General features: G+C 41.9%; 3 protein-coding genes and 1 non-coding gene across 4 annotated transcripts; all 4 read left to right on the forward strand.

Annotated features, from left to right (window-relative positions):
* The first annotated feature begins 707 nt into the window (after positions 1–707).
* Positions 708–6,532, forward strand: LOC126386320 (tubulin monoglycylase TTLL3-like). The gene is made up of 13 exons (XM_050038581.1): positions 708–823; positions 897–1,013; positions 1,571–1,674; positions 1,774–1,945; positions 2,040–2,095; positions 2,250–2,378; positions 2,472–2,586; positions 3,340–3,628; positions 3,719–3,867; positions 3,941–4,184; positions 5,237–5,496; positions 5,738–5,913; positions 6,012–6,532. Exons 2-13 carry the CDS (start codon positions 953–955, stop codon positions 6,507–6,509), a joined length of 2,253 nt encoding a protein of 750 aa, XP_049894538.1. The 5' UTR covers positions 708–823; positions 897–952; the 3' UTR covers positions 6,510–6,532.
* A 1,865-nt stretch (positions 6,533–8,397) lies between these two features.
* Positions 8,398–14,858, forward strand: LOC126386325 (cytochrome b-c1 complex subunit 1, mitochondrial). The gene is made up of 13 exons (XM_050038586.1): positions 8,398–8,518; positions 10,382–10,522; positions 10,667–10,753; positions 11,228–11,357; positions 11,641–11,839; positions 11,953–12,032; positions 12,146–12,261; positions 13,024–13,167; positions 13,464–13,624; positions 13,737–13,822; positions 13,908–13,996; positions 14,142–14,217; positions 14,304–14,858. The coding sequence occupies exons 1-13, from the start codon at positions 8,456–8,458 to the stop codon at positions 14,366–14,368; spliced, it is 1,437 nt and encodes a 478-aa protein (XP_049894543.1). The 5' UTR covers positions 8,398–8,455; the 3' UTR covers positions 14,369–14,858.
* Positions 13,287–13,407, forward strand: LOC126386858 (small nucleolar RNA SNORA26). The gene has a single exon (XR_007569552.1). It is a non-coding gene; the product is annotated as a small nucleolar RNA SNORA26 (small nucleolar RNA).
* A 5,923-nt stretch (positions 14,859–20,781) lies between the features above and the next one.
* LOC126386331 (urocortin-3-like) lies at positions 20,782–21,159 on the forward strand. The gene has a single exon (XM_050038594.1). The coding sequence runs from the start codon at positions 20,782–20,784 to the stop codon at positions 21,157–21,159; it is 378 nt and encodes a 125-aa protein (XP_049894551.1).
* Positions 21,160–22,494: the final 1,335 nt, after the last annotated feature.

Raw genomic sequence — 22,494 nt, forward strand, 5'->3', positions numbered from 1 at the left:
ATTTTTTTTATTAGCCTACTCTTTTTTCCTAGTGTGATATGCGTATCACACTATCTATCTATTAAAAAGTAAAAACAAAACAAATGTCATGAAAACACTCTCCCTCTTTCACTACCTTGTGTTAGCATGAGGAGCTATCTAGCCGTTGCCATAGTAACAATAAACATGTCGAGAGTCGGGGGCACAGTGCTTTCCTCTGATGAAACTCAACCGGTGTCCCGGCACCGGAGTCAGTACACCTGCAGACCTCAGGTAAGAGGAACAAACACAAAACCATGAGGTCAGAGCTCTGCTTTAAAGGGGAGAGACTTACTGTGACAAATCTGTCAGTGGGGGAGACGGTGTTTGGTGGTTTGGAGCTACTTTACCAGTAAATTTAAAGATTATGGTAGTTTGTTTTGGAGAGCTGGTGATGTTAATGTTAGTTAAACAAAGAAAGAGGGGCTTGTAACCTGTGGTGGCTTTATTGCAAATATGAATTATTATTATTATTAGAAAAAAATATGTGAATATTTCTGTGTGTCGTGCATTGGTTGATGTGAATGATCTCCAATCTCCAATAGATTACAGTAGGATTTTAATGAGCATTTCTGTTGTTGGGATATGTATCTGGTTCTGGGCCTCTGTTCAACAGGTAACTGAAGGAAATCAGACTGAGTATCACTCTCTGCCTGGGTGTTAGGTACAAACCTGACAGGTGTAGCCAAGCTGTCTCCTGCTCAGCAATTTGACCCACTTTATACTCCACTGCACTTGGAGAGAGACCTACAGGACCAGCAGAAGCCAGAGATGCGTGACACATGCAGTGTTTTACAGTTTCACTGTATGTAACATTTGTGTAAACTTTGACACTGTATGTTTGTTGCCCCATAAATGACAGACTGTGTCCTCTGCAGCAGTGCAAGTCTGACCAAACCACAAAGCAGAGCAAAAGGAACGGTTCCCCCGAAGAATGAGAGCTGATGTTAGTATGGAGGCCACCACGTGCAAACGGACACCATGCCTTGACAGTGGTGAGAGACAGAAAGCATCAAAGGAAACACTGTCCCCATCTGAATACCCCAAGGACCAGACAAATGGCTTCATATTGTCAAAAAATTACAGATTGGGCCTGCAGTAAGGGAAATTCTGGGTTTTCCTGTAGTAATTTGCTGCTTAGGGACCAATATCTAAACTGAAACTCGAAAGGTAACTTCTGTGTGACTTCACACCTCCACGGGACTGTATTCATAGACCCGGCTTATAGATCATGAATGCTGAATTAATCACGAGGTCACACTCTGGACACGTGGCCAAATGTTTGAACTCAGAGGCCACATATTAATATTTCATGACTTTGCTCTTTTTGGCTCGAAGCTGAAGATGTCAGGCTTTAATCTTTAGTTACATTGTCTTTGTCTTTACTATTTCTGTTGTATGTTCATGTTGAGTTCACAACACGGCCTTCTAGATTAGTTGGGAATCTGAGCTATCAATAGGGTCTATTAATATACTGTATGACAACAATCCTGATGTTACTGTGTGTGTGTGTGTGTGTGTGTGTGTGTGTGTGTGTGTGTGTGCGCATCAGGTACACCTCCTGAGGGCAATGTTCGCCGCAGTTTTGTAAGCTTACCTGCTCTTAACCCAGAGAGACTGAGGACAGCCAAAGCTCTTGTGGACAAAGCTGTTAAGGTGAGTTAACATCACTGGATATATTTATGAGGTCACATAAATTTCTGATTGTTCCATGAAGTTGTCCATTATTTAGATGTCTGCTTTCCTTCTCCTCAGATGCATAAGGTGTTTTCTGTCCAGGGCCCTTACCCTGTCATAAGGGCAGCATTGAAGGCCAGAGGCTGGGTTGAGCAGCGCATGCACCACCCAAACCACCATGCTTACCAGCGTCACAGCAAGGAGGACAGAGCCAGCTCCAATGATGCTGGTGACAGCGATGACGATGACGGTGGGCTCAATGAAAGCGTTACTGTTCATATTATTACGGGGTTTGGATATTTGTGTATTTATGATCACTTATTAACATGGCTGCTTCTTCTCAGATAACTCAGACAATGTCGAGAAAGAGGATGATCCAGATGGACTGTATGATCTCATGGTAAAAATTACATTTAAGGTTGTAGGCTAACTTGAGGCTTGCAACAGGCAAGTGAAAGGTTGTTGCTTGCCTTGATAATCATGTTGGTAATGTAAGGTTTGTATTGGCAAAATTCAACAAAATCAGCTCCCGTCCTTTTCTCTTCCTCTTACAGTCTCGCCTGGTGCGGAATGAAATGGTTTATTTCTACTGGACGAACCGTAGAGACGCCATCGACACCAACAGCCTGCAAAAAGAACAGATTACCAATCATTTTGCAAAAGCAGGCAGCTTCACCACCAAGGTATATTTATATGCTATGGTTATACAGCAAAAGAAGGACTACTCAGTGGTCTCCTGTCACACCCACCATCAACATTTGTCTTGTCTCTGTCAGGCGGGATTGTGTGTGAACCTGAAGAACCTGCACTGGTTTGATTCAGCTGACCCAGACACCTTCTTCCCTCGCTGTTACAGACTAGGAGCGCAGGATGAGAAGCATGCTTTCATTGGTCAGATCTGCCTAGATTACACTTTCAGGCTCAATCCCATTACACCCTTTGTCGCTACCACTAAGCCCTACCGCTCCATTTTGCGCGTTCATGCCTAGAAGTAGGCTGTCCGGATTCTTATTGGGATAGAGTTGTAGGGTGAAGTGTTAGGGCTACATGGCCCTCCAAATGGAGCAAAGCAAGTGCTATGAGAAATCATCTGCAAGATGGCTGCACAAGCAACAAAAGAAATCCACAAATGTATTTTCTTTGTTAATAACGACTTTAAAATTGGGATAACCATTGTATTATCTAAGTTTAATATTGTTTCAATGCATTATGTTAACAAGCAAGACAAGAGAGCGGCATGCTGATGTTGCTGAGGCTAACTAGCTAGCTAACTAATGTAACATTGTTATTGCTGATATGTGCATGACAGTCCCACATAAAATGCCTGAAATTTAACTTAAGTCCAGCAGTGACTTGTTACTGCTCTTCTAATGTCAGTGCAGACAGGCATTGTGGGAGCGCGGATTGCTAACGTTAGCCTACAGCGCACTACTAGTGTCCTGGTAATGAAGCAGTGTTCTTTTCTATTGGATGACTTGTTTGACCAGTCGCTAGTGTAAAACTTATGTTGTGAACAAATCGGCACTCAAAAATGAGGCATAGGGGTAAAAATAAGAAATGGGATTGGGCCGAAAAACAATTTCCATCTTTCTTCTTCTTTCACTCAAAGAGAAAGCTTTACTTGCCTCTTTGTCCTTTGTGTAGAGGACTACAGGAGGACAGCCTGCACCAGTTTATTGAAGTACATTGTGGAGAGGGAGCAGGGTGTTCAGGGAGAAGGAACGAGCCACAACCCTCAGGCTGTGAGGAAACGAAGCAAACGCCAATCCAGACCAGTCATCCTTTCCCAAATGATTGACAGCGCACTCAAAGTATGCCAGGAGTTTTTAGACAGTCTGGAGCATAGGGACATAGACATAAGCATGGAGACGCCACAGACTCTTACAAAGGAGGAGTGGGCCGAGTTTATCGACAGTTACTACCTTGTTGTTCAGTGAGTACAATGCTTCAGTGTGAGAGATAAAAGGAAACTTGCAAACCAAAGTGCTCTTCAGTATTTCTTTCCCTCTGTTTCCTCACACAGTGACGGAGCAAAGATCGAGAACAGCGATCATTATGTGACTTTCTGCAAAGCCATGCTAGAGAAGCTGGCGGAGGTCTGTCCACAGCTGGACATAGACGGCATACACAACATCTGGATCATTAAACCTGGAGCTAAGTCCAGGGGCAGAGGTAAGAAGTCAGACACTATCAGATGGCTCATATCCGACATAATCCTGGCTCACATGCCACTCCTGCCTTCCAGGTATCAAATGTGCCAAGCGCCTGGATCAGATCCTCAGTGTGGTGGAAGGTGATCCAACCCTTATCAAGGAAAGCAAGTGGGTGGTGCAGAAGTACCTGGAGCGGCCTTTGCTGGTCCATGGCACCAAATTTGACGTGCGCCAGTGGTTCTTGGTCACGGAATGGAACCCTCTGACTGTGTGGTTCTATAAAAAGTGCTACTTGCGCTTCTCTACGCAGCCTTACTCCCTTCATACACTGGACAGGTAAGACTGACATTTCTAAAGAGATTGCGTGGGTGAAAGAAAGAAGCAGATGTGAAACCAGATGGACGTTAAATTAAAAGGGAAGTGAGAGAAAGATGCAGAGTACGAGACAGGCAACACAGATTATGGTTTACGCTTGTTTTTGGCGGGAGATCTGATTTTGTGTTAGTGCGTGGCTTGAAAGTAGCTGTTATCCTCTGGGTATACGGTATTCAAATCTCAGTGTGTTTGCTACTCTTGATATTAGCAACATTCAAATCAACTCCAAAACTGCAAATTGACTCTATAACACCTGCCAACTTGCATACACGTCTGATTCCCACCAAGCAAGTAAATACTGTAAAAAATACTTCAATACTCTCTATAGATACTTAACCTACTACATTGTCTGTACTTTTTACAGTTTTAATTCTCATAACATGCTGGAATTATAGAAATAATCAGCCTAGTTGCCAGGAAACATGTTGCATTGTACAATTCTGCAAACCAAGGACACTAAGACTGTTTGAGTCCAACAGATAATAAAACACTGTAGTTTTATAGCAAGACATAAACATTTCCAGTTGTACTTGTGCCACCAAAAATGTGTTTTATGCCAAAACAAAATCTTTTCCTAACCATAACCAAGTGATTTTTGTGCCTTAACATAACCATATATTAACCACAGCACTGTTGAAATGTAAAAAAATGTTAAGTTTCAACATATCCGCTATATAATAAAGTATAAATATTACATTATTTGTGTTTTGCAGAAATGCACAATGCCAGTATTTATTTTCGTGATTGGGTTGAAATAAATCATGTCTCGCATGATTTTGAAATTCATAATTTGATTTCTGTGTTTAATACTTGTTACTACATGTGTCTTGGTCTGATCATGTGGTAAGTATTTCCATAGCCAAAGAAAATACAGTTTGTAGGCAAAGGCAAAACTAGTGAGAGGCCTGTGTCATTTCTCTCATCATGTCCTCATAAATTATATTCTTATCCCCTACCATTCATTTCTTCTCATCTCTCTTTCCAATCTTGGCCTCTTTACCCCATCCTTCCAGCTCTGTGCACCTGTGCAACAACTCCATCCAGAAGCACCTGAGACCCTCCCAACAGCGCCATCGTAGTATCCCAGAAGACAACATGTGGTCAGATGACCAGTTCAGGACTTTTTTGTCCAGCCAGGGCCAGGAGGCTCAGTGGCAAGCAGTGGTAGTCCCGGGGATGAAGAAGGGTGTGATCCACGCATTACAGACCACACAGGATCTGATGAAGTCACGCAAAAACACATTTGAGCTCTATGGTGCTGACTTCATGTTAGGTACGACGGGATCAATGTAAATGATGCTGAATATATCATAGAGTATGTTAAACTGCTTGTGTCAACATGCATCAACTTTTATTTTAAAAGTGCTTTTTCAGGAGGTGTTAAATTATATTGGTAATAAAATAACATGTCCTTCAATTCTAATTTAGATTATCTCTTTAATATTTTTATGTACCTTTACTATGAAAAAAAGAGGAGTCATCACCACTTAGATATTCTGTTATGTCTTTCTCAGGTCAGGACCTGCGTCCATGGCTGATAGAAGTCAATGTCAGTCCCACTATGGCTCCCTCCACCCCTGTGACAGCCCGCCTCTGTACCGCTGTGCAGGAGGACACATTACGAGTCGTCCTGGACCGGAGAGCAGACCGCACTGCAAACACTGGAGACTTTCAGCTCATATATAAGCAGGTAAGGAAGAATCATCCCTCCTCCTCAGCGTATACATTCAAGTGGCACACATTGTGAGGGTGATACACATTACTTTAGATGTCACTTTTGGTCTCTAGGCAGCAGTAGAAGTGCCAAAGTATGTGGGAATCAACCTACTTGTTGAGGGCTACAAGATGAAGTGCCCCTGCCCACTTCCTCCACTGAGGTCCTCTAACCGCTCATCACCGAAACGCCGCGGCCCCGTCAAGGAGAAGGAACCTGCAGCAGAAAAAATAAAGCCTCTGCCTAAGATGTTGTTGAAGAATGCAGAGACTCAGAAAAACACCAGCAGCAGAGTTCCACCACCTCCTCCTCTTCCTCCTGAGCTGCCTGTGCCTGTCCATATTGAAACCGTAACACTTCACATGCCAGTGACTATGAAGTCCATCCACCAGCCCGTCAGTGCCCAGTCTCACAATGTACTTTTCTGGAAGAGGAGATCAGAAGTATCAAAGGTCTGCTCAGAGAAAGTCCAACCCTCTGCCACAGAGAAGCAGCAAGGTCCTTCTTTGTCTCTGGAGATCACTGTTTTAAAACAGTCCAGACAGGCTGCCGCCAGCACCTTGAGTGCCTAAAAAACTTTCAAAAGAAGGTTTGCTGACCAAATCATTCCCATACTCCTTCAGCTTGAATTATTCTTTTGCAGGGTTTTTTTGTCCTACCTCATAATAAAGTCAGAATTAAATATGATGCCATGTCATGTTTTTCAATTGCTACTTTTTTATTTTATTTCTGTAGTTTCAATAATATGATTTAACACAAATGTGCCCTTGTAATTTTGGATATCAGGTTCTCAACAATTTATACAGGGACTACTTCTTTGATAGACAGTAGTCTCATTGCATGTTCACAATTGAAGTGTAGGGGTGGGCAGATCGATACCAAAATATTGATACTCTCCATACTATGCCTTCATTTTGAAGATTAATCATAGCGTCAATAGGATTGATACCAAAAAAGGGTCAGTTTCTCTCTTCTATGTTGTACCTATATCTAAGTAAAACTCTCTGTGCAAACAACATTATGTTGTCATGAGCACATCCAGTGCATGTACTTGATTCTTTTGTGTTGTCTGCACTCCAACAAGTACTCCAGATCCAGCAGTGAAGGGAAAGGGAAAGAAAAGCCTCAGCATCCAGACCCCCGACACAGAGACAGAGTTCACTTGCAGAGTCTTTTTAGAGAGCTCAGAGCCCATTGAAATTAATATTTTAGACAAATCAGATCTTCAGCACAGGTTAATGTTGCATTTTCAAACTGTAATTGGTCGTGATTAGCTGTTACTTACGTAGATTGATTATCCACTTCATAAATCATGGCACACTGCTACTATACATCTGACAGGAGTGACCTACCAAGATGCTGATTAAACAACATCATTACTACACAGTGTGCCTTGGACTGTCACAATGAATTCAATTCTCTGAAATTTGGCAGTACATCCAACTGCCCTCACAAACCACACAGGTCGGTTATGATGACGAACTGCTGTCAGGTAAATAACCCTAATGAGGACTATGAACACACAGATGAGCTTGAGCTTGATATGTTACATGTGATGGATGCAGAACCTGTACCTTTTATATTTAGTACCTTTTATATTTGTATTTTGTACTGTCTGTAACCTTAAGAGGTATTTGTGTTTCTTTATTCCTGATGAGAGTCTGGTGCAATAGATTTGAAATCCTCTTCAACCAATTATCCAATGTGAACTGCTCACCTGTTGTGGGTTGGCTATATATGAGTGTGCCTGTTTGTCTTTGCTCTATTTGACTCTGATGAAGACACATTGGTGTTGAAACATTACTCTTTTTACACTATTAAAGGCTGCAAATTGATCAGTGTGCTCCAGTCCTTTCTTCTCCCTTGGAAAGTCTGCTGGGCAAAGCACTGGGCACCCTCTCTCAATTGTTTCTGATGGTTTGTGCAGGAAGTCTCCAGTTGTGCAGACCAATTGTTCCATCATCTGTTTCAGCGGCTGGTGTCAGACAATCTTGCAGTTGAAGATGCTGGATGTGGAGGTCCGGAGCTGGTGTGGCTACATGTAGTCTGCAGTTGTGAGGCTGGTTGGATGTACTGCCAAATTAAAGGAAACAACACTGGAGACATCTTACGGTAGTGAAATGAACATTCAGTTCAAGAGCAACAGCTCTGGTGGAGAATCCTGCAGTCAGCATGGCAATGGTGTGATCAAACTGCATATTATAGAGTGGCCTTTTATTGTGACCATCCCAAGGCACACCTGTGTAGTAATGATACTGTTTATTCAGCATCTTGATATGCCACACCTGTCAGGCGGATGGATTACCTTGAAAACCGAGAAGTGCTCACTAACATGGATTTTCATACACGGTGGTGACTCTCACCCACAGACCTCACTGTCACTAACACATGATGAACACTTGGTGGCGGTAATGCGCACTTACAAAGGTAATACACATTTTCATATCAGGGCGAAGAAGAAGCGATACACGAGAACAGCTCAGACCCCCCCCCTTACTTTCTATATCAGTACTGAGAAATGGCGGCGTCCGTGTGCCGAGTTGGGAGCACTGTGGGTCGAGCCCTCGCCAAAAACCGCAGTGTAAGTACACATTTAAAGGCTAAGGAGAAAAAGGTTTTGCCTTAGGAAATGTCAAAGCGAGATACCGGTACTGTTTTTGTTTTAGTGTAAGCCTGGAATCAATCGAAGAGGGTGAAAGTTAACCGGCTAGCTTGCTAACTAGCTAGCTGAGCTGTCCACAGTACAGAACGGGAAAGAGTTAGCATTAGTTAGCTAGCAGTGAACGCAAGGTCACCTGTCATATGAGGCTGCGCGTCATTCAACAACCACCTGGTGTGTAACGTGTACAGTTTGTAGGTGTCATTCAGATTATCTTTTCGTCGTTTCGATCGTCTTTAGCCTGTCGCAAGGTCAGCAGCTGTAACATTTGTCACTTGTCCTCATCTGCCCTCACACCGCAGCTAAGCTTCCTGGCTAGCAGTGTTAGCATTGTGACTTTGGATAGGCAGATGCTGACAGGGACAATCCTTTACTTTTATTGATAGAGAAAATATTTGATTGCTGAGAAAGTACTTTAATACTGTGTAAATGGAAACGTGAAAACTGTGTACTGACACTGATTTTACATTATTACCATAGATTGGAGCAACTAACTGATTACAACTGTGTTAGCTTTAGCTGTGTCTCTAGATTTTGCAACGTTTATTATCCCACATCACTGCACAGCGTACTTGTGTAAACGTATGTAATATCAACATTAAATGTCATCGTAGATAATTCTCAGAAATAATTAAAAATATTGAATACCCTGTCTGGATGTACAATAGACTGATCCTTTACAATACAGTGCATATCGATGTATAGAAACAATAGCTATATATGCACACAGATCTAGACAATTTGACATGTATTACATCCCATATTATGCTTTTGTCTATTTTTAGTTGTCTCCCTGGCAGATATCATAGGGTGGCAGTGTCAGCTGTCAGCCTTAAATTTAGATGCCAAACATTTGTAATCTCGATTTGCATTTGTAGGGATCAACAAGAGTTAGTTTAAAGTGTTAAATAAAGTACAGTTCATTCAATTTTCTGCACCTCATGCCTTACACAATAATAGACAATCAGGGCATACATGCGCAAGACTATTTGCAGTTGAAATATGTGCAATACAAAATGGCAAAACTGTTGTAAAATGCCCTATTTTGTAATTTTTGAGATGTCTTGCTAACTAACATTAATAAACAAACACACAGGACCTGAAGCATTGCCTTATTTGCTGAGTAAGAACAATAACAAGCAGTTGTATCAGTCAGCAAGGCACAGCTAATATTAAATAGCTTTCATATGTGCACAATGCCGGTAATTAAATCATTGAAAGAGCCAACATGTTTCAACCACTGTAGCTCTTCATCAGAGCTTTTCAAAAAACAACAGGTAGCCTTCATATAAGGATTTAGCCCCTACAATATAGGCCTTTTAATATTTTTTTCTGTGTTAATATATTTGTTCTCATTTTTTGTCATAGTGGTTTCCAGTGTGTTTACTTTGAACAGAAATTCATGTTATTCAGACAGTATATTTTAAGGAATATTATGCAGGATTGTTGGCCGCTGTTTGTAAACATGCTCACGGACAAAACTGAAAGTAAAAGCCAACCCCAGATCACTCTCGTTTGGTGTTTTGCCTGAGCCATACACAGCCATAAACATCCTGAACACAGAAAATAAGAAGAGAATAAGAAAATGCAGGCTGAGTACAGAGTTTCTGCAGAAAAACACACCACCACACACTTCTCGTGGGTCATAAATGATGATTGAGAGGGATTACCTCTGTATCAGTCTCTCTGTTTGTTTGTTTGTTTGTTTGTTTTAAGGAAAATCCTACATAGTATATATTTAAATGTACAGGAGTTAAAAATGACTCATTGTCTTTACCCCCTCAGCCCATCCTCCTGTCTCTGAGGCGTGGACAGGCCTCAGTCAGCTATGCCCAGAGCCTGCTGGGAGCCCCCGAAACTCGTCTCACTACCCTGGAAAATGGTTTGAGGGTTGCATCTGAGGAGACTGGACATGCCACATGCACTGTAAGAAAACAGTAATAGGGGGTCAATGTATAACCTTGTAGTTGTTTTAGCAATTTCTAGACTTGCCATTTCACTGTCATTGAATAATATGCTGATGTAGCTTAAAAATTCAACAACTGTTCATACATCTCTTCCCTTTGATAGGTTGGACTGTGGATCAGTGCTGGCAGTCGCTATGAGAGTGAGAAAAACAACGGAACTGGCTTCTTCCTGGAGCACATGGCTTTCAAGGTAGACATTAGTAGACTTCATGACCTTAAAGGCACCCTGTGGAGTTTTTCCTGTTTACAGATAAAAATTTAGGTTTAGTTTCAGTGTTATGTACCATAACACATTTGGGTGTATCCTTGAGGTCTATGATCTGTTGAGTGAATTTCCATCCTTATTGTACATGACAGTTTTTTTCAAAAGTTTAAAATCTGTATCCATGTTTACTAGCTTGCCCCTGAGGCATCACTGTCACCCGTAGATCAGTTGAATATTTATTGCATCACGTGCATTTGCATCCCTGTGCACATGCATGAGAAAACAAAATTTAACGAAAAAAAAACTGCTACATGAGATCATAAACTCACAGGTAAGCAAGTCTCCCATGGAACCTTATATCTGTTAAAGCTGAATGCACTTGAAATATAGCTACCTGTTAGACAAACAAGGACATTACTCGGTTTCCTCTATTCACCTGTCATCTTCTTGGCCTCCCAGGGAACCAAGAAGCACCCTCAGACCGCCCTGGAGCAGCAGGTGGAGTCTATGGGTGGTCACCTGAGCGCCTATACCTCCCGGGAGCACACTGCATATTACATGAAGACTCTTGCCAAAGATCTGCCCAAAGGTGAGATGACCTGCTTACAGGCAGTGAAATAAACAGATTATCCCACAGATTTAGCCATGATTTAATTTCAGAGACATTATTTCCAAAATAGAACCCATTCTTGTTTGTAAGATGAAAGCCAATTAACTGATTAACATAACATAATAACATTTCTGATGGAGAATCCCATTTACATGGCTGCATACTTTATGGGGCACAAAGATCTTCGCTGTCTCTAAACACAAAGTTTGTGTTTATCCCATCTAAGTTGTGAGCAATAATTTTTCCTCTGTGTTTTTCCCAGCCGTGGAGCTGCTGTCAGAGGTGGTGCAGAGCTGCTCACTGAACGAGGCAGACATCGAGCAACAGAGGGGTGTGGTGCTGCGTGAGCTCGAGGAAGTCGAGGGTAACCTCCAGGAAGTTTGCCTCGACCTGCTGCATGCCACAGCCTTCCAGGGCACTGCTTTGGGACACAGCGTGCTGGGACCCTCCAACAATGCAAGGTAAGAAGAACTGCATATCACACACACTTTTCCTTTCAGTAGGTTTTCCATATTATAATAAATTCTTCACCATTTTGTAAGTCACCAGTAATACTCATATGCAATTCTCCCAGGACCTTGACCCGCCAGGACCTAGTGGACTACATCAACAGCCACTACAAAGCCCCTCGCATGGTGCTGTCTGCAGCTGGAGGTAGGTCCTCTCCTTCCTAACACACACTGTGAAGAGGCACTCTGGTAGATGTGAACTTCTACTAGTCCAGGAACTGATTAGATGACGAATCATCTGATGTGCTTCCTCTACAGGTGTGAACCACGAGGAGCTGGTCGGTTTGGCCAAATCTCACTTCAGCGGAGTGTCTTTTGAGTACGAGGGCGATGCCATCCCCGTCTTGTCACCCTGCAGATTCACAGGCAGTGAGGTGAGAAGTGTTGAGTGTTTTTGCAGGAGTATTTTTTTTTTCTTCATTGTTTTGTGAGGTTCATTACATCATCTTTTATACCATCGCTATTTCACATGAACATTAGTTTTCTTTTTATACATATTCAACACAAGTTGGAGAAATCACTGAATGTGACCATATATAGCAGAGTAATGCAGCAGTTACAGACTAATTTCAAGTTAATTCACTTTTATTTGAGATTGATATGTTTGAAGCATTAGGCCTGAGATATACTTGCTTTCAATTATTTGTTCCCTTGCACATGATAGCTGCCTCACATATCCTGCTCCGGATTGGGGCATTGCTTGTGCACAGCCTCAGAAATTAATGTCTGTGGTAACGTTAGTGTCTGATGATGCAACATGCACAGGAATGGTAAAGGAAGTGTGAGAAATGTACTCATTTATGATGGCGCTGCTTGTCACTTTTTTTGCCATGATCCACAGAGATCTTAGAATTAACAATTCAGTAACCTCCTATGAGTGTCGCCATGTTTGTTTTCATCATGCAAAAGAGTTCTTTGGTGTGCCCTCTAGTGGAATCCTCCAGCAACAGCTTAGCATGTAGGCGCATGTTAACAATTCCAGTCACGACACAGCTGGTTCTCTCCGTGAACGTGTCTTTAAAAGCAAGTATACCTCAAGCCTTAGCTGTAACTCTGGCCTGTGACAGCTTAAAGAGCATGGGCAGGAAATATGTTATCACAGTCACTGCTAATCGTTGTGTTGATCCTCCGCTCAGATCCGTATGCGTGATGATGCTTTACCTCTGGCGCACATTGCCGTGGCTGTGGAGGGAGCCAGTGCTGCCAGCCCAGACATCGTGCCTCTCATGGTGGCCAACTCAATCATCGGCAGCTATGACCTCACCTACGGTGGTGGAAAGGTTGGTTAAATATGTTTTATATGTTTATGCAATGAAGAAAAGACAACAGTTGAAACTGGAAGCTGTAACTAATGCCTCCTTAAGTGATGCATCTTATACAGCGCTGTCCCCTTTAAGCTTTGCCCACTTGAGGTTGTTAATGTCTTGAGTGGCCATTATTGAGGGGTAGACTATGATCCTCTCTGAAAACCTGGGTCAGGGGTCTCACCCCTGCCTCTGGACCTGTCGGGAGGAACAAGACCTGTAATACATGGGAGCTTCTAAAAAACATCATCATTTCTGTCTCTCACCTGCAGCATCTGAGCAGCCGCCTGGCTCGCCTGGCGGTGGAGGAGAACCTGTGTCATAGCTTCCAGGCTTTCCACTCCTCCTACAGTGACACCGGCCTGCTGGGCATTTACTTTGTTGCTGATAAACACCAAATTGAAGATATGATGCACTGGTCCCAGAATGCCTGGTCAGTGGTGACTCGCACTCACAAAACACCGTAACTGTAATGTTATGTCACTTTAAATAAAAGGACAGTTTATATATTTTATCTTATTTCCTCCCCTTTCTGCTCCCTGCAGGATGAACCTGTGCACCACAGTGACAGACAGTGATGTAGCCAGAGGCAAGAACGCTCTGAAGGCCAGCCTGGTTGGACAGCTCAATGGTACGTAACGTGTCTGTCATGCATTTACACAAACACACATACAAGCTCTCCTTAATCACAAGTTGACACACCTTCTGTATTTTAGGAACAACACCAATCTGTGACGACATCGGCAGACACATCCTGAACTACGGACGGCGTATTCCTCTGGCAGAGTGGGACGCTCGGATCGATGTGAGTTTAGACTCCTGTCCTGGACCATTTGTACAATAGAGAGATAGAAATTGATTCTGGAAGTAGTGCCTTCTCAGAATTGGCAGGTCTACTAGTCTATCTCTAGGATAAGAGTTCTGACTTCCCACTACATCTCTTCTTTCAGGCCGTGACCCCCAGGATGGTGCGTGATGTCTGCTCCAAATATATCTATGATAAGTGTCCTGCTGTGGCGGCTGTCGGTGAGTTCTTTGTGGTTTTCTACAGCAAGATCAGGGCTTATGTTGTCTTATCTTCTCTAATCCGTCTCTCCTCCTCTCTCCACCAGGCCCCGTCGAGCAGCTACCCGACTACAACAGAATGCGCAGTGCCATGTACTGGCTGAGGTTTTAAGGTGTGTTGTTGTGTTGCTCCGTGTGTCCCACGTTTGCTCCTCATCTTCCTCCTCAACCCTACCTAAGTTTCCTCTTGCCATCACTGCGAGAGTGAACACCTGAGGATTGTCCACTTGTTGGCTTGACAGCACATCCATCCGCTCTCTCTCTTCTCCCCGCCTCCCTCTCTTATCCCGCCCACTGATATCTTCTTAGTTAGCCATGAGGGGGGCAGCCAGTCTGCACAGTGTGAGAATTAAATTACACATCAGTTACCTCTTGATTGTACTGTACAGGTCCTTGTTACCTGTCGCTGACTTGCAGAGGAGAGAGGAGAGAGGGCAGACTGAATAGTAAACAATCATCTACTGGACACAGCACAGCCAGTACTGAATACAACCAGTATGGAGCAAGAATATATTTATAATTTCTGTAACATTTGTTTCTGTCCTCTATTGTACATAACAGAAGCTCTCATTCCAACAAAATAAAAATACTCTAAAACATTGGCCCAGTGTGTTCGGCCTCGTTGATATGATGAATTGCTTTCTAAAGTTTCAAATACACATTTTATATTATATTTTTTAAATCTTAATACATTTTAGTTCTACCACACCATTTTAGTGTCATGGTCAGCTGCAATGTTGTCGTCTTTGGTTGTTAATAAATTTAAGTATTTAATAAACACTAAGATACAGTACAGTGATAACCCTGTTATGACATTTATGTCTCTGTGCCGGTGACAGCCATTGCTGGACAGATAATGTTTTTGGGGTGTCCATCTGTCCGTACATACGTCCTATTTTTGTGAACAAAATATCTCGAGAACACCCTACGGAAATTCTTCAAATTTGGCACAAATGTCCACTTGGACTAGATGATGAAATGATTAGATTTTGATGGTCAAAGGTCAAGGTCACAGTCTTTGTGTCTGTCTCATTAGTATGAACAGGATATCTCAAGAAGAATGCCTTGAATGAATTTCCTCACATTTGGCACAAACGTCACTGACAAAATTTCACACAAATATCTAATAGGACATAATGATGAAGTAATGACGTATCCAAAAGGTCACTTTCACTGTGACATCTTAATGTTCTACAAAAACACTTCTGGACGTTATTCAATGCCATGAATTCGCAGCAGAAGGGGAGACATTTGGTCAGATAATTAATTTTGAATTGGTGACCCTGGTCTTAGGTGTCAACCTTGAAACAGTGGTGACTGTACAGATCTGTGCTGTCGGATCGAGGAACTGTGAAGTATCCATGTTTTGCCAAAAGTAAACTCAATACCTTTTACTGAATTCCTTCAAACTCTTAACATGGATGTAAACTGCAACTGGTTGGTGGAGGCATACAACTGCAAGGTGTTTATTGTAGTTTGGTTTGGTGACTGCTTTATTGGTTAAAAGCAGCATGACTAAAGGAAATCTTTTGTAAACTGTGATATACAGTATGTGAGCATGACGTCTTACCAACCTTATTCTCAAGGTCATTTATACTGTCATGCATAATCACCGACATTATCCAGTAAAATGTCTTAAAAGTAGATTTGGAAGATGAGTAGAAAGGCCATGAAGAAAATGAGCCTCGTCTTTGAAGGATCCAGCATGTTAAAATCACTGATTCAAGTTTTGAGGACACATTGACACCTCAACATTTAATTCTACGACTATTGGCAGGACTGAAATCCATATATCACAAATATTCAATGTCGTTATGTCTAGTAGTCTTCTGTTTTAGTCCAAGGAGGAGTCTTAGCTCCTCCCAGCAAGGAGTTTAGGGTACACCTGTGTTTCCTCAATCTAAGCTCCTCCAGGTGCCTCCTCATCTCCTTGAGGGGCATTTAAGGGATGGGAGGATCCTCCGTGATCGTGGAGAGGGCATGATTTTCAGGTCACAAGAGGAGAGAGGATGCAAGAAAGCGTAAGTTTGTGTGATGAAAAGCACCCACAGACAGCAGATAAGATTAATGAGCACAGCTGTTACTGCTACATTTTAATTTTATTCCTGAAAGCAAACCAGTTGTTTGATTGTGCCTGTGTTCTGTCATCTCATTATACATCTGGTAAATCAGTGATCCATGGTTTGAGGTCAAATTTGAAGTTGTAGGATACCCACTTGCATTCTGCCACTGTTTTCTCAGCTTTTGTCATTGCCCTTTTGCAGTCTGTAATTAATACCACCAATTGCTGGCCTATGTGATTGGGTTTTTTAATCTAGAATTGAACCATATTGCAAACTTCAGTGTGCACAACAGTCAGAGTGATGCCACTGATCACTAATTGTGATGAGATGCTGTCTGATACTTTATCAGATCCAGAACATTACGTCAGTAGGCTACTTGAATGATAAACCAGGACCTGCTGTGTTATTTATGTTGTATCTTGAATCATAGCGATGACATCATCTTGGATCTGTGTGTAGTCCTGCGTCATGCTGTGACAATAACGCTATTGGTATCCAACCCAGGACATCTCTGTTTGCTGCTGGATGACATTTCTGTGACCCATGTATGTTTATCTGAGGGTAACTGAGATGGTTCGTAATCCTGAAGGTCCCCGAGGGCCCAACTATCATAATCAGGCAGCAATTGTAATATTCATATCATTAGTCAGATGAGGATAAGTCCCTTGATGGGCTGGACTGGAGGTGACTCAGGAAACGAGGTAGGCTTTGTCTTGTTGGTCTCCCTCCTGGGCCTGACAGCTTCTTCCTCCTTGTTCTCCAGAGGGCTTTCTCTACAATAGCTTCCATCTAACCTCCCAAATCTTCCCTCCTCTGTTCTGTAAATAGAGACATTTGTGTACTGATACACTATGTTCCATTAAATGGCGATAATGCACATTGTCCAGCACTTTGATTGAAATTTTCCGTGTCATACGAGGACACACGTGCACATAGCTGGAGTGGCTGTTGTTACACAACATCAATGAAAAGAGCTGATACTGATTATTGGATCCTTAATCAAGACTATTATTCCTAAATTGGAACCCAAGGAGCAAATCTGCAGTTTCTTGTCTTCAACTTCAGTTATTATGAAACACATAAATCCCATTTCAGGAAATGCAATTGCCTCCCTAAACTCTAATTGATGACACATTTAGCAGCTGTTACCCCCAACTAAATGCTTCCTGTAGAGTTTAATCACTGTCACAGTAATGTAGAAGAATTTGTGGCTGCTCTTTCATGTAGAACTGCTTTTTGTCAGAGTTTGTGATGTAAGATGCTTGTTTTAGATCCTGGAGATTTATCTTTCGTCTGACTATCTAATGAGAAAGCATGCTGTTTTAGCAAAACTACAAACTAAACAAATATACAGTGCATGCATGACATTCATATGGCCTTGTAGTATCACACCTTTGACGTTTGCCTTGGCCTCAGATTGTCTCATCCAAGCCATGATGCAGTTAAACTAGATGGTTTGAGGACTTTGGTAAACCCCTCTGGTCTTTTGAGCACTGTTTCAGTGATCCTGCTGATCTCCTGGGCTTAAGATGAGAGATGTTTCCTTCAGTGAGACTGTCACTCTTTCAAGAAGGGGAGTCTTGATCCTGTATGTCAGGAGAAAGGAGCAGCATATTTTGGAATAACAGAGATGCCCAGTGGTTACACAAACAGTCCAGTAGCTTAACTTCAGGGTATCAGCTGTGATCCATACAGTTATGTGTCACCAACAAAATGATCATTTGTATGTCTTTATAGCTTGATTTTTCTCACAAGCCTCCGAGGTGAAAGAAGAATCCAAAAACTGAGAAAATTATTGATGAATTGGAGTAAAAGGAGACCATGTTTAACAACAAACATTTAGTGCAAGTGCATATGTTTGGGAAGTTCTGAGCGTACGACTGGAAAAACAAGACTTGGATTATACTGTGCCAGTTGTGTGAGAGTTTGTAAAGAGATGTTTTGATATAGTTTTGCTGTTTAAGATCAAGATCAAGATTAACTTTATTGTCGCACAGAGTGGGAAGTTTCTCTTGGCCCCATCACCCATACTGTAGCCATACAAATACAATATACAACATAGTGCATAGACAAATCCACATTATACCCAATGTAGCAATAAGAAACACAAAAAGATAAATAAATAAATAACATCACATGCTAAAAAAACCTCTATAAAAATGCAAATCACCAAATCATCATCGTCGATCGTAATCCAGTGCCAGATCTGGCTTTATCTGCCATTGTTTAAAGGCTTCAAAGACAGAAGTATGAATGCTTTTTTAAAAAAAAAAATCTGTTCAGTCTGCAACGAGGCACTCTAAATCTCCTACCAGGGGGCAGCAGCCCGTACTCTGTATGCAGAACATGAGAGGAGTCATTGATGATCTTATTGGCTTGACTTAGGGTCGCTGTTCAAAAAAAGACTGCATGGAAATGTACTCTTTGACACCTATTATTTTCCACGGAGTGTGGATCAATCGAACAGTTTTTTAACTGCACAGAGAGGTTACTGAACCTAGCTGTGATGCTATACTTAATTAGGCTCTCGAAGACTGCCTGATTAAACATTATCATAAATATTTGATCATTTTTGATGTAAGAAATTCCAGGGCTGTTGTAATTTGCTGCAGAGACTGTCAACATGTGCGTTTCAGGTTAGTGAGTTGTCAACAAAGACAGAGATATTTATATGGTGACACCTGTACGATGGATTGGTTGTGGATGACCACTGGTGTGTGGTCACTGACTGCCCCTGGGTCAAACACCATCTCTTCTGTCTTGTCAACATAACATGTTGTTAAACAAGGTCATCTATGACTTCAATCCATCAGCAATTTTCTCAGTTTTTTGGATTTTTCGTTCACCAATGAGGCATGCGAGAAAAACAAAGTTCCCTTCACAGACACAAATGACCATTTTGTTGGTGAGGTATTTCTTCAATGATGGATCTTGGTAATTGACACTGACTTTCCATATTTACACCACAGCCTGACAGTAATGCTTATAAAAAATATGGAAATGAATAAAACTGAACACATTCACTCACAGCAGATGCTTCAAACAACTGTATTAGAAATTGCACACCTGGGACACCCAGTAGCTCACCTGGTAAAGCAGGCACGCCATGCACAAAGGCTATGTATTGCCACAGCAGTCATGGGTTTGATTCTAATCTTCAGCCTTTTGCTGCATGTCGTCCCCCTTTGTTTCCCCTTTCATGCTCACCCTGTCCTATCTAATTAAGGCAAAAAAGCCATAAAAACTAACCTTTAAGAAAATATATCACACACAAACACAATAGGAACAACAAAGATGATCACAGCAATCAGTAATAGCATCTCAGTGATAATGTTGTCTTACCACCATCTTTTAACATTTATTCTTGCCATTGCAATAATGACACTATGGACACCCAGTCTGCTGCTTTATTTTGTTTTTTTGCAGTGTGTTGGTACTTAACTTTTGAACGCAGATGTTATTGTGCTTTGGCTGCAGACTGGGGCAACTATCCTATTCATTCTGTTGTGATTACCATCTTGTTATTTTTAGAAAGAGAAAGACGGCAATGAGTGTAGAGGAAATGAGATGAAATGAGGGGAGGGTGACGGGGTGTGGAGATGTAAAAGACCAACATAGAGGGGAAGGGGCAGTGTCACGGTGAAGACCGACGTGGATGAGGACAAAGTCGTGGATGAGCAGGCAGAAGTCCAGTTGAAGATCTGACTGCGTGCCGCACAGGTCGATCACCCCGTAGCTCCAGAAGAAGAAGAAACCAGGAGACAGAAGATATAGTACCGCAGGATATCTGAGGGTCAGAGACAAGAGATCATTACCTGCTTTAGACCAGAGGAAGGAGAAGTGCCTTTTTGTCAACCTTCTACAGTGGTGACACTGAGTAAGTATTGATTGTGATTATGACACTTGATGCTTACCCAGGTTAATGTGTACAAATTTCAGAAAATACTGCATGATTATTAGGGAGCTGGACAAAATATTGAATCATTTATAGGACAAGTGGACCTAATATTGGAGAATCTATAATTATCTGCAGAAAACTGTATAACTGAAGTAGTTTCAACGTGTTTTTCTGTCTTTTTATAATCTATATTTCAAATCTATCTATATTTCAGATCATTTGTCTCCATTTGTGCATTGGCAGGAAGCACTGAAATGTTAATCTTTTGTGGATGCTCTGGAAAATACATTTACAAATCATTTAGGAATTTGATTGTTATGAATTGCATCACACTCATACATTCCCATCTAATAGCATCCTGTTTTCCATCATTGCTTTAGAGGGATTTGCACATAAAATAAGTAAAAATTTGTGTTTTCTGACTTTTTTGTTCAAATGATTGCAAAGAAGAAAATTCCTGATGCATGCCATCACTGAGAGAAGCCTTGCAGTGTCACAGTTGTGTAATTTTAAGCGACTGACTGATACGTTTTTCTCTCCCTGCAGACACACAGAATCTTGACCATGAGAAGTGTGCGTGTGTGTTTCTGCCTGGCTCTGCTGCTGCCTTGGTGCGTCCAGAGTCAGAGGAGCAATCCCGCTCTTGCTAAACTCGATGAGGACACACAGAGGGGCATGCTGGCTGTCGACATCCTGAACCGCAGCGGTTTGTTGAACTCATTGCTCCGATCAGAGCATCACATTGTGCTCCGGCCAGAACGAGCCCCTCGCCCAGCCTCCCAGGTGCCAAAGAGAGCCCAGCAGGGGTCTCGCTTCGCCCTGTCCCTCGATGTTCCCACCAGTATCCTCAGTGTCCTCATAGACCTGGCCAAGAACCAGGACATGAGAACCAAGGCGGCAGCCAACGCAGAACTGATGGCACGAATAGGCAAGAGGAAATAAGATGCGGGGCCCCTGGGAGCTGTCAGGGGCTCGATGGACGAAGTCTCACCTCACAGAGGAGTTCTCACATTGTTGCAGCGACACTATTAGAAACAATGCTAGTTCAGGTGAAAACAGTCATTACGGTCAGTATCTGTCCTTTAGAGCTTAGATCTGCTTTACTTTTATACCACGTTCTACACCCAGACTCCTCCATGGACTGACTGAAACAGAAGATAAAAGAAAGAATGATGTAAACCATAAAAGGACACTGCAAACAACATCACACAAAGTAACATGAAGCTGGTCCTTTGTCTCAGAGATTATTCACCCGTGGGCCATAAAGTGTGATCAGGTTCTGAAATCTGTTTCTTGTGTTTGCATGTGTAATCTTGAATGCAAAGAAAAGATTGTTCAATTAAATCCAATATGAGTATCACATTTTTTTTCTCAAGTCTAATTCATTTCACTCTGCATTGATATCAGGCATGCTTAGTATAATTACAAGCATCAGCAACCCATAAAGCACAAATGAATGGGTCTGATCCAAATGAGCTTGCGTCACCCACTGTGGGGTCTGATATGTGATAACAAGACAAAGACATGGGCAGGATATTGACCTCTGAAAGAACAACAGACCCTTTCTATAGACCTTTGTTCACTCATACTTGATAAATTTGGCAAACAAGTCGCAGCTATTTTAAGTCTGATGCATCATCTGCTCTACATTACACTAATATCTCTGTGGCATGATTCATCTGTGCTCCTGCAGTGAGCATGAAATGGGAAGCAACAGAGTGAAATAAACTGCTCATCTGATTTACATCTGAGTTTGTTCAGTTTACGCCAGTCATGACCTTGAGTTATTTCTCGTATCACTTCAAGCTGTGGTAGCTTCAAATCTATTAAAACCATGATATTACAAGAGATGTTTATAATAGGATGCGGCTACACTGTGAGTAGTGAGGCCAGCATGCAAATATACAAACTATACAGTAATTATTTGGACATTAGCATCTAATTATTGCATCAAGGAGCACTGGGCTGTTTATGGTGTCATAACAAAATTGTAGCAATAATCTACAGTATCTCACATAAGTGACTACACCCCTCCCATTTTTGCAAATATTTCATTATATCTCTTCATGGGACAACACTATAGAAATGACACGTTGATATAACTTAAAGTAGTCAGTGTACAGCTTGTATAGTAGTATAGATTTACCTTCCTCTGAAAATTACTCAAAACACAGCCATCAACATCTAAACAGCTGGCAACATAAGTCAGTACACCCCACAGTGAACATGTCCAAATTGTGCCTAAAGTGTCAATATTTTGTGTGTCAACCATTATTA

This window comes from Epinephelus moara, chromosome 24, assembly GCF_006386435.1.
Source record: "Epinephelus moara isolate mb chromosome 24, YSFRI_EMoa_1.0, whole genome shotgun sequence".
Taxonomy (NCBI): Eukaryota; Metazoa; Chordata; class Actinopteri; order Perciformes; family Serranidae; genus Epinephelus; species Epinephelus moara.